The 12,112-nt window shown below is 53.1% G+C and overlaps 2 protein-coding genes across 2 annotated transcripts; both read left to right on the plus strand.

The window, feature by feature from the left end:
- The first annotated feature begins 2,196 nt into the window (after nt 1–2,196).
- LOC120692854 (polyol transporter 5-like) lies at nt 2,197–4,843 on the plus strand. The gene is made up of 3 exons (XM_039976254.1): nt 2,197–2,428; nt 2,565–4,271; nt 4,531–4,843. The coding sequence occupies exons 1-2, from the start codon at nt 2,317–2,319 to the stop codon at nt 3,992–3,994; spliced, it is 1,542 nt and encodes a 513-aa protein (XP_039832188.1). The 5' UTR covers nt 2,197–2,316; the 3' UTR covers nt 3,995–4,271; nt 4,531–4,843.
- Nucleotides 4,844–6,962: 2,119 nt separating this feature from the next.
- On the plus strand, nt 6,963–8,733 carry LOC120696210 (putative polyol transporter 1). Its single transcript, XM_039979343.1, has 2 exons — nt 6,963–7,014; nt 7,141–8,733. Exons 1-2 carry the CDS (start codon nt 6,990–6,992, stop codon nt 8,607–8,609), a joined length of 1,494 nt encoding a protein of 497 aa, XP_039835277.1. The 5' UTR covers nt 6,963–6,989; the 3' UTR covers nt 8,610–8,733.
- The last annotated feature ends 3,379 nt before the right edge of the window (nt 8,734–12,112 follow it).

A 12,112-nucleotide genomic window follows, 5' to 3' on the forward strand; every position in this document is an offset into this window, starting at 1 on the left:
AAGTTGAATCATGTCAGCTGACCTATTTTTCTCTTGCTTCTTGGTTCAAGTCCTAAACTAATCACATGGTCCTTTATTTTTTTTCCTTTATTTAGATACATATTTTATTACACAATCATGTGGCCATATAGTTATTTTATGGTTTTGGTCATGGAGACATCTAGTCCAATTTACTCAAAGTTGGCAAATAGGACAACAATCCGACTTAATGATGAGATACCTGAATATTTCATACATATAAAATCAGTTTTTCAAGAACCCATATAAATTAAAATCATATTACGGAACCCCGTGAGCTGTCAATAACTTTCACCTTCCAAATGATGCGTGCACGATGGAATTCTAGAGAAGGCAATTCTTAAGGATAAAAAAAAACATCTTTTTTATTCTCAAAGGCAAGCATTTTCAGCAGATCTTGGACTCTGAGACGATCCATTCAAAATGCTGGTCTCGTTTTATCTTCCACTTTATGACTCCCGTTGCCCTAGGAACAACAGTTTCAACATCTTCCACTTTTTTCATATAAAATAAAGTACAATAGATTTGATTACGTGACTACCGTTTGTTGAGGTAATCTTTACCCGGTGTCATTGATCATGTGTATCTGACACATGGACGTACACGTACTTGCAAGTTGCAATTACTTTACGTTATATTGCCACCAAAGCTTAGATATGAATAAGAATATTACTACACACACACACACAGCATTTATGGAAGACACTTGGGATAATTATAAAAGGCAGTATGGGCTAGGTTTAGATTTATGAAGGCTAAATATTAGCCAGAGAACATAGGCAGATGATAAGCTTGTGAAGTACTACTAACATATTTCATATATTCATAATTTTCAGGTTTAGAAATGTCATCGATTCATCACACTGTCCTGTTGCCAGCTTGCAGTGACGGTTGATTCCGGATCGTCCTGGGTGCTCCGTAGGAAAAAAAACAGCTTGGGATCGGACAAATGCTGGGTTAATTTTTCTTGAAATTTGATTCAAGTCACATATTGTAACCACATATTATTATTGTTTCATACAATCATATTTAATTAACCATAATCTTTTAGTGTCTTTGGGTATTAAAAGTACCAATCTCAGTTGACCCAAAGCTGGCAAGGACAATTAGTTACACCGACTTTCAAAGATACCTATATAATTGAAAGAACCCCGCCCACGAGCTGCAAATAATTTTGGCGCTTCAATTATAATCAAATGAAAATTGTCTCATTTGCAGTATGTTCTTCTGTTGCCTGGAGCCCTGGATTTGCGTTGGCCCAATGCGAGAGCAAGATTTTCAACCAATAGTCAGTAAAATAGATTTCTGTCGGTAACCTTGGTCTCCGATGGTGAATGCTATAAATCTGGCCGGTGTCGCTTATCGAGTGCATGTATGCCTGACTTGTGAACGCACTTGCAAGTTGCAGTTTCTTCACTACTAGACTATTGCACAGTGCACATGGCCGACAGGAGAAAATATCTCGGCGCTTGAACTGAGCTTGAGGCGTTTAGAAACTCTGCTACGGACCAAGAGCACATGCTACAAGCCGACACGGCAACGGATTACTGCAAACCTTGGAGAATCGCCATTAGTTTGACAGAAATAAACTATTACGCCTACTCTCTCTTACATGCGGGAGTAGTAGTAGCTAGTATCACTCTGGCTGATGCAAAACTGAAAAAATCCTTTGTAGGCTGCGCTTTTTAGGGCGACCTTTTCCCCTCTTCTTGGATGCAGATCCAAAAGAGTGCCATTTACAACTGATAAAGCGAGGACGAGGGAGATCAATCACTGATCCACGTTTACGGTTTGTTTTATTGCCACTTGCATTACCTAATTCAGCTTGTCAAAGCAGCCGCTGTTCCCATCTGGCCGTAATACGATATCCACGCCGGGGAAGGGATCCAGCTCAAGAAACACGGCGCCGGCCAACCACCAATGGGACCCGGTGGCGTCAGGGGTCAGGACCCAATGGTCATTCAGTAGTGCAGACGGGGATCCAGGGCACGTCAACACCGGTGACTCTGTGCGTCTATGCAACGGGAGGAGCGGCCGGCATCGGGGTCCACATCAACGGCGACTGCCGAGTGGGCCCGTGCACCTTTCCAGTCGGCCGTTTTGAAACTTCTTGGGGTGGAGCCGGCTGGGGTTGGGGTTGCCCGGATCCTGCCTCCCCTGTCTATAAATTGCATCCCTTGTGATGGAGCACTGCACTGTGTTCCCTGCCACATAGAAACGAGCTGTCTTGAGCTGAACACCACTGAACCATTGGCGTTCTCCCCACAGCACACAGAGCAGAGCAAGAAGCCGCCGGCGATGGCTTCCGCCGCGCTGCCGGAGGCCGTCGAGCCCAAGAAGAAGGGCAACGTCCGGTTCGCCTTCGCCTGCGCCATCCTCGCCTCCATGACCTCCATCCTGCTCGGCTATGGTACGAGCACAAACTTGTTGCTAGTGTGTTTCGTTTCGCAGCACGGAGTTCCCTTTTTGTTTGCTGTGCTGTGTGCTGTGCTTTTGCATGGGCTCATCATCATGAGGTACGATGCCGTACCGGCCGGACTTTGCAGATATCGGAGTGATGAGCGGGGCGTCGCTGTACATCAAGAAGGACCTCAACATCAGCGACGTGCAGCTGGAGGTCCTCATGGGCATCCTCAACGTCTACTCGCTCGTCGGCTCCTTCGCCGCCGGGCGGACGTCCGACTGGATCGGCCGCCGCTACACCATCGTCTTCGCGGCGGTCATCTTCTTCGCGGGCGCCTTCCTCATGGGCTTCGCGGTCAACTACGCGATGCTCATGTTCGGCCGCTTCGTGGCCGGCGTCGGCGTCGGTTACGCGCTCATGATCGCGCCCGTGTACACGGCAGAGTTGTCCCCCGCGTCGGCCCGCGGCTTCCTCACCTCCTTCCCGGAGGTGTTCATCAACTTCGGCATCCTCCTCGGCTACGTCTCCAACTACGCCTTCTCCCGCCTGCCGCTCCGCCTCGGCTGGCGCGTCATGCTCGGCATCGGCGCGGCGCCGTCCGTCGTGCTCGCGCTCATGGTGCTCGGCATGCCCGAGTCGCCCCGGTGGCTCGTCATGAAGGGCCGCCTCGCGGACGCCAAGGTCGTGCTGGGCAAGACCTCCGACACGCCGGAGGAGGCCGCGGAGCGGCTCGCCGACATCAAGGCCGCCGCCGGCATCCCCGCGGAGCTCGACGGCGACGTGGTCGCCGTGCCCAGGAGGGAGAGCAACGAGGAGGCGCGGGTGTGGAAGGAGCTCATCCTGTCACCCACCCCGGCCGTGCGCCGCATCCTCCTCTCGGGCCTCGGCATCCACTTCTTCCAGCAGGCGTCCGGCATCGACGCCGTGGTGCTCTACAGCCCGCGCGTGTTCAAGAGCGCCGGCATCACCTCCGACAACAAGCTGCTGGGCACCACCTGCGCCGTGGGCGTCACCAAGACGCTCTTCATCCTGGTGGCCACGTTCCTGCTCGACAAGGTCGGCCGGCGGCCGCTGCTCCTGAGCAGCGTGGCCGGCATGATTTTCTCCCTGGCCGGCCTCGCCACGGGGCTCACCGTCATCGGCCACCACCCCGACGCCAAGGTCCCGTGGGCCATCGGCGTGGCCATCGCGTCGACCATGGCCTACGTGGCCTTCTTCTCCATCGGCCTGGGCCCCATCACGTGGGTGTACAGCTCGGAGATCTTCCCGCTGCAGGTGCGCGCGCTCGGGTGCGCGCTGGGCGTGGCCACCAACCGCGTGACCAGCGGCGTCATCTCCATGACCTTCATCTCGCTGTCCAACGCCATCACCATCGGCGGCGCCTTCTTCCTGTACGCCGGCATAGCGGCGCTGGCGTGGGTGTTCTTCTTCACCTTTCTCCCGGAGACCCGCGGGCGGACGCTGGAGGCGATGACCAAGCTGTTCGGCGCCACCGACGAGGACGACCTCAAGCCGCAGGACGGCGCCACCAAGGACAAGAAGCAGCTCGAGATGGCCAGCGCCGCCAACTAACTCGCTCCAAATTACAGGACCTCAAGGGGGTTCCATGCGATCGAAAAGCTTGTGCAGTAGGCACCAGGCGGCACCTAGCCAGCTGCCATTGTTGCCGTATATGAGCTAGCTAGTAGGCTGAAGTAACGTGGGAAGATTCGCTGATGATCCGGCTGAAGGCCGGCAAGCTCAGGCCAGCTCGTCGCTCTCTTGATCAGCCTCTTAGTATCTCCTCTTTTTTTTTTTAAGCACATGGACTGTGATTTGCTCTTGGGTTTGTCCGCGAGAGATTGTGAACTACTCCCTCCTTCCCCGTTTATAAGGCATGGTGGAACATGACACGGTCTTCTAAACAACACTTTGACCATTTATTTATCATATATTATATCACTTTTGATTATAAACTTATAATCATTGTAAACTATGTTTGATTATGAATCCAATCATATGAAATTTGCATTATAAAAATAAAAATTTAATAGTCAAATTATTGGTCAAAGATGAGAATGTTTGAATCTTGATATACGTGTATGCCTTATAAACGGGGAAGGAGGGAGTAGTAGCTAGCTGTTGAAGTTACCAAGGCCAATGCCAGGTTGGCAGTGCAGCCGGGTGTGTGTAGATAGAGGTGTCACTTGTCAGCCACGCTTGTCCTGTAACTCTGAAAGCTGTGTAGCCGGAGCCGGTAGCGCTTGCTGTTGCCTCGCTGCACGGGTCATGGAGGCCAGTAGAAAATTGGTGGTGGTTCGAGGATTCTGCCGAGGGAGTCAAGCAGGCCACGGAAAAGGTTGTAAGGAAACAATATCTGTCTACATCGTCTATCTAAAGACCTTGTCGTTCTGCGATCATGCGGCAATTGTTTACCCCTAATCAAATTGGTAACGGTTGGTTAACGCAACAATTTTATATTAATCAACTCCGCTAACGGGGGAGTAATCTTGGATAGTTGGATACCTCACAGAGGTCTACAACCAGATCAATGCAGTAATAAACTTGTGTAGTTTGTCCGTGCTCGACAGTCCTTCCGTAGCTTGTCCAGGAATCTGGATTACCCATACTGACCGGATGAACTAAATAAGATTATGAACATATAGTATATGCATATGGCACGCGCATGGGCAGTGATATTTATTTTTTTAAGAGAGAGAATGGGCAGTGATAATTTGGAGCGAGTTAGTCGGAGAGACTTGTTTCGATATGACAAAATTATTAGAAAAAAATTCACTTTATACCCTCGAACTATAATAAAAATTCGATCGTCAACCTTCAATTACAAAGTCGCAAAATAAAAGTCATCCAATTATCGAAACCGGACAAGTTTGGACATTAGAATGGTCTCAAATGCGGTTTTATATATTCTATAAATTTAATTATATTTAGAGAATTCAAAACTAATTTACTTTAAATCATAAAAATATGAAACGAGTACTAATTTTTTTCTAAAAATGTAACCTATCTATTATTAATCTATTCGAATCTTATTTATTAAAAAATAGTAGGAATAAATAATAGGGATAACTACAAGCAAACAAATAATAGGAATATAAAAAACATTGGATCTGAATAACTGAGAAGTAGAGTGCAAATATTTATAAATTTTTTTGTACTAGCTTCATATTTTTCTAATTTAAAATGAATTACACATGAATTTTTAGTTTAAATTTAAATATTCTTAATTTTTATCAAATGAAAAATCATCTTTGAAACCACCATAAGGGCCAAATTTGCCAGGTTTCGACAGTAGTTGGAGGTTGAAAATTAACAAATTTGCTCAATTTCGATAGTAGTTGGAGGTTGAAAATTTATTTTTTGTGATCGTCCAGAGATACAAACTGATTTTTTTTCCAAATTTATTACGGGCCGCTGAGCAGAGGCTTATATAAAACAGTCTGTTTTATTCCGGGCTCCCACGAGCCAGGCCGAAGCCCACGGGCCCGTAGCACGAACGTTCCCAGTCCCACCGCCCGTTTTGTTTTCTTTCCTGTCCTCCAAGCAGATACTTCCCGGATTCGTGACCGAGTTGCTTAGCTTCGATTTGCTGAGGCATCACACTACTCGACCGAGCTAGTTAATTAATCAACAAACCACCGCATGATTCAAGTAGGACGAGCTCTTTCCTTTAGATGATAGTTACCTATACGGTTTTCTTAGACCCCATCCGTGTCTTGCTTTGACTCCCTCGACGGATCCTCCAAACACAAGGTCCAACGGCAGTGCTATCTAGGATGGACATGGCTGCCAAGCAATCATTGGAGATTAATTCCTCCTTTGTGCAGTTCTTACTGAACAAAAAGTTCATGATGTAGAATATGTTGGAAGATATTCATACGCAATCGCAAAAAATGTGAAAAGTACTATAGTACTTAATCTAGTGTATAAAACAAAAGAATCTAAAGAAATATATAAATGTGATCCTTTTCTTTTTGCTGGAAAAATATGACTTGTACTGAAGTTAATTATCTGCATGTTGGTGGAGGGATGCACACCGTATACTCTTTCCATCTTTCGCACTAGATCTCTGTCTGGCTGTGTATACTCATCTCCAATGGCTAAAGCCTTATTTAGTTCGCGATTTTTTTTGGATTTTGTTACCGTAGCATTTTCGTTGTTATTTGACAATTAATGTTCAATTATGGACTAATTAGATTTAAAAGATTCGTCTCGTTGTTTACAGTTAAATTGTGTTTGAGTTATTTTTTAACTGCATTTAATGTTCCATGTATATGTCCAAATAATGCTCCGATCCATGATGGATACAGTAGAAAATTTTTTAGGAACTAAACATGGCCTAAGAGCCTAAGATGCCCTGAGGCCCCACACGATCAGATCTTCTAGCACCATCTCCTCTCACAATCTCACGCTCTCTGCCTATATATGCATCTCCAGCAATCCAACAAGAATACACTAAGCACTGGACCATATCTAAACGATGGCTTCTGCTGCGCTCCCGAGGGCCATCGAGTCCAAGAAGAATGGCAATGTTAAATATGCTTTTACCTGTGCCATCTTCGCCTCCATGGCTTCCATCATCCTCGGTTATGGTACGAACCATACTCCCCCCCCCCCCCCCCCCCCCCCTCGAGTCGACAAAAATTTAGATTATGCTGGCCAATCATTAGCTTCGCAAGTGTTTTTGCACACACGGTGACGAACATTAACCCCTGTAGACTTTGGGGTGATGAGCGGAGCGTCGCTGTACATCAAGAAGGACCTCAAGATCACGGACGTGCAGCTGGAGATCCTGATGGGCGTCATGAACCTCTACTCGCTCATCGGAGCCTTCGCGGCCGGGCGGACGTCCGACTGGCTCGGCCGCCGCTTCACCGTCGTCTTCGCCGCCGCCATCTTCTTCGTCGGCGCCCTGCTCATGGGCTTCGCGGTCAGCTACGCCATGCTCATGGCCGGCCGCTTCGTCGCCGGCGTCGGGGTGGGCTACGCGATCGTGATCGCGCCCGTGTACACCGCCGAGATCTCGCCGGCGGAGTCCCGCGGCCTCCTGACGTCCTTCCCGGACTTCTTCATCAACCTGGGCATCCTCCTCGGCTACATATCCAACTACGCGTTCGCCCGCCTCCCGCTCTACCTGGGCTGGCGCGTCATGCTCGGCATCGGCGCGGCGCCGTCCGCCCTGCTCGCGCTCATGGTTCTCGTCATGCCCGAGTCGCCCCGGTGGCTCGTCAAGAACGGCCGCCTCGCGGACGCCAGGGCCGTGCTGGAGAAAACCTCTGGCACGCCAGAGGAGGCCGCGGCGCGCCTAGCCGACATCAAGGCTGCGGCGGGCATCCCAAAGGACCTCGACGGCGACGTGGTCACCGTGCCTAAGGCTCGAAACAGCAACGAGACGCGGGTCTGGAAGGAGCTCATCCTATCCCCAACCCCCGCCATGCGGCGGATCCTGCTCTCGGCGCTCGGCATCCACTTCTTCCAGCAGGCGTCAGGCATCGACAGCGTCGTTCTGTACAGCCCGCGCGTGTTCAAGAGCGCCGGCATCACCGCCGACAACAAGCTCCTGGGCGCCACCTGCGCCGTGGGAGGCACCAAGACGCTCTTCATCCCTGTGGCGGCGTTCCTGCTCGACCGCGTCGGCCGGCGGCCTCTGCTGCTGTGCAGCGCGGGCGGGATGATGGCCTCGCTCCTCGGCCTCGGGGCGGGTCTCACCGTCGTGGGCCACCACCCTGGCGCGAAGATCCCATGGGCCGTGGCCCTGTCCATCGCGTCCACCTTGGCCTACGTCGCCTTCTTCTCCATCGGGCTCGGCCCCATCACGGGCGTGTACACCTCGGAGGTCTTCCCGCTTCAGGTGCGCGCGCTGGGCTTCGCCGTCGGCGTGGCGTGCAACCGCCTTACCAGCGGCGTGATCTCCATGACCTTCCTGTCCCTATCGAAGGCCATCACCATCGGCGGCAGCTTCCTGCTCTACGCTGGAATCGCGGCGCTCGGGTGCGTGTTCTTCTTCACCTACCTCCCGGAGACTCGGGGACGGACGCTGGAGGAGATGGGAAAGCTGTTCGGCATGGCAGACTCGATCGTGGCGGAAGAGGATCAAAGCGCCCGCGGGGAGGAGAAGGTGATCCATCCAAATGGTCGCAAACTAGATGAAAATCAAGAAACAGCTGCCACTGCATCATTGTCATAACCGATGCAATCTGATCTGTACCTGAATCTGCCGGAGAGCGACGGCAAGGTGCTTTGCAATTGCATGTGCCAAGCCATCTGTTCTTACTCTTACGAGCAGGGCATTTCAAGTGAAGTCAACACGTTCAGCGAAACAAAACTTTCAAGTTTCAACTAAAGGGAAAGAACTTTCAACTTTCAAGTGATTATTTTTTTTAGATTACACAGTACAACACTCACAACGCACGCATACTCACACTCTATGAACACAGATATGCAAACCCTACCCTATGAGTATTTTCGAAGGCTGAGCCGGCAAATCCTCGAGATTGACGAAGTCACCACAGACGTCTCGCTGTCGAGGGGAACGTCGCCTACCACTGAATGCACAACGTCGTTAAATTTTAGAATATTCGCTCCCGTGGGGAGTCGAACCCAGGACCTCATATAGATGTCCATTCGGGCCGCCCGGCCCGACCCGGGCACGGGCTCGTCCTGGCCCGGCATTCACCGTGTTGTGCTTGGCCCGGCCCTATATCTCAGCAGGCCGTGTCGGGCCGGCCCATGGGCTGCATCGATGGCCCAAGCACGAGCCCACGGGCTGATTTCGTGCCGGGCCGGCTCGAAAAAGCAGGTGGAGTCACCGTGCTCGTGCCGTCCGCCGCGCGCGAGGCACCGGCACCGAGCTCGTCGGCCTCCGCCTACACGCCGCCGCTGCCGGCCTTGCCTGCCGACTCCGCCGCGCCGCCGGGTTTATCCTGGTTCCGGCCGCGAGGCCGTACGTCCAGCAAGGGGGTGTGCGAGGGCACTGTATTATCTTGCACCAGAGGTGCCTGTAGTAGGGGGTACAGGCGTGGCGAGAAAGGGAGGGAGGCTCCCAGGTCTCTGCTGAGTGTTGCGTTCTATCGAGTGGTCTGATCGCGCGATGTTGCCGACGAAGGTGACGATTCCCCTTAAAGGAAGCTCGCCTCCTCCTTTTATAGTCACAAGGAGGGACGGTGTACATGTGCAGGGGATCGTGGAAGTCGTCGTCTTCTCCCGAATCGCGGGGGTGCAGTGGTCGAACACTGTAGGAAGTACACTGTGGGGCATGGCATCGGGCGTGGCAGTCGTCCTGGGTATCGTCCTTGACCTTACGGAGATCACGTCGGCATCCTGCCAGCCCCAGCAGGCGGCGTGGTCATCGCTGTAGGGTGTACAGCCTTCCAAACGTGGCGTGGAGGCGTTACGTGGGTCCTGCAGGTCAGGGTCTTGCATATATATGTGCGCCAGCAGTAGCGGGGCACACGGTGGTCCCGGACCCCCTTGACGGAGTGCTGGCGTGTGCACTAAGGAGGTCCGGGAGTCACATGGAGATCCCGGACCCCTCGAGGGGGGAGGTCCGGGCCTCCGGCTGCTAGTGCTGAGCGTCCCTCCTTGAGGGGCACGTGGCGACGCCGGACCCCTTCCTGAGCAGGGGGCGGGTCAGGGGCCATACGTGTGGTGAGGTGGAGTCCGGACAGCCGGAGTTGGCAGAATAGTAACGGGAGCTGTGCCGAGCACGTCTCGTCTCGCGTCGCAGGTTCCATAATGCTGCCACAGCGTCCGGGATGGCGGAGCAGTGACCGGAGTTGGCGGACGGTACTCCGGTCACAGCCACTGTGGGGAATGGCGGCCTGACGTCGTCCGTCCTGGGCGCTGTGGAGGAGTGGTTGACATTTAATGCCTTCGTACGGCGGGCGGGTGAGAGGCAGGGCCGTTTGTCTTCTTCGTCGATGGGTGGCCTCGAGCGAGGCAGAGATGATTCGCCCTGCTCGAGGGTAGGTTCGCTACCCTCGAGCGAGGCGGAGATGCCGGGCGCAGTCGAGGGTCCCGATGGGAGCCCTCGAGTGAGACGGAGATCACCCCGCGAGTCCAAGGGGGTGCGGATGGGCCGCGTGTTGGGCTTCTTTGAGTCCTTTTCTTTCTTTCAGATTGGAGTGAGGCCGTAGTCCTTCGTGGGCTCAGTTGCCTAATATGTGTTTGTGTTTTTAGGGTGACCTTAGTACCCCGATTAGGGTGTCCCTAATCGTGGTACCCGACAGTAGCCCCTGAGGCTTTGGTCGAGTCATGGGATTCGGCCAAAGGGTATTTCGGTGATTTTACCCCTTGATGTGATCGATCGATGCTGTGCTCCCGCCGGGCGCACCTGGGTGGCAGCCCGACGGATGTGACAACTCATCGGTCGGGGTAGTGCGCATGCGAAGAGAGTACTTCGAGGCGCGCGCCCCTTCTTGTCTCGTTCCTAGGACAAGACGCGTCAGCGTGCTGAGTGGGCCAGGGCCACGATGGCACCTGCTGCTCTGCAGCCGGTGCATTTGCCATGTTGTCCCGTGCTCAGGGTCTCGGCCCTGCTTCCCCTGGTCGCCTCGCGGCGCGCCATTCGAGGGCAGTCGGCCAGCGCCGATGCTGCGCCACTCAGCGTCCAAAGGCTCAGCTTTGCTTTGTCGCGTCGTGTCTCAGCACGGTGACCAAGGGTATCTTTCGCTCATGGAGGGCCGCGCCGTCTTGGGCGGTCCAAGCCTTCGCCCTCCGACAGGCTTGAAACTTGATGCCCGATGCAGCTATAAATAGGGGTCGAGGGACTCCCTTTCCTCTCCAACTTCCCCGCTCTTATTTCTAGCATCACCTAAGTCTCGTAATATTTTCCTTTGCCTTTCGCGACCGGCCCCCAGATGGGGTGGCCTGGCTTTTTTAGGCTTTGGTGCTAGAAGAATGCTTGCGAACGAAGGGGGAAAGCCGGAGAGGGCGTGCGCACCATCCCTTTGCTTCAATGGGATCCGCAGAAGAGCACTGGGCCCGTGGGGTCCTGCTTCCGCGATGTCCCTTAGCCTGAAGGGGGGTGGAGACGCCTGACCATGGCGTTGGTGCCAGATTGGGTGGTTGTTCATCGCATCATCCCTCTTGGCGACAAGGTTGCTCTCGGAGAGATGGTGTGGAGGGTGCTGTCCTCCAGCTTGACCCCTCCCCCCCCCCCGCATGGTCTTCGGTGGAGGAGATGCTAGAAGAAAGCTTGCGAGGAGAGCATCCCGCTGGACCCGTGCGGTCTGGGGGCTGTTCCTCGCAATCCCTAGCAGCCTAGCTGTCGCGCCAGCCAGGGGCTCGGTGCTCTTCTTCGTCGCTCACTCCTCCCCAAGACAGGGAAAATTGCCGCGAAAGTGGCAATGCGTTTGTACTTTTCGACGGCTTTAAGCCGGTAGCCCTTTGTAATCTTTGTTTGTAAAGAGCAATGTAGCCTCCCTCCCCTTCACGGAGAGGACGACCAAAAGTGTATGGGTGGGTGCCACCCCTGCAGGAGATTTTGGTCCTCGAATGTGTGAAGTTTCCTCCGTGGGGGCGCGTCAGCGCACCCGCGGGTGTAGCCCCCGAGGCCTTGGAGGAGTGTTTGCACTTGTCCAAGGGCTATAAACGTCGCCCCGCTTGGTTGCTTCACTGGGGTGGCCGTCCAGCATCTTTTTCAGCCGGCATCGGCACTCTTTCAGCCGGCCTCGGCATTTTTCATGCTGG

The sequence above is a fragment of the Panicum virgatum genome, chromosome 2K (assembly GCF_016808335.1).
Source record: "Panicum virgatum strain AP13 chromosome 2K, P.virgatum_v5, whole genome shotgun sequence".
Lineage (NCBI taxonomy): Eukaryota > Viridiplantae > Streptophyta > Magnoliopsida > Poales > Poaceae > Panicum > Panicum virgatum.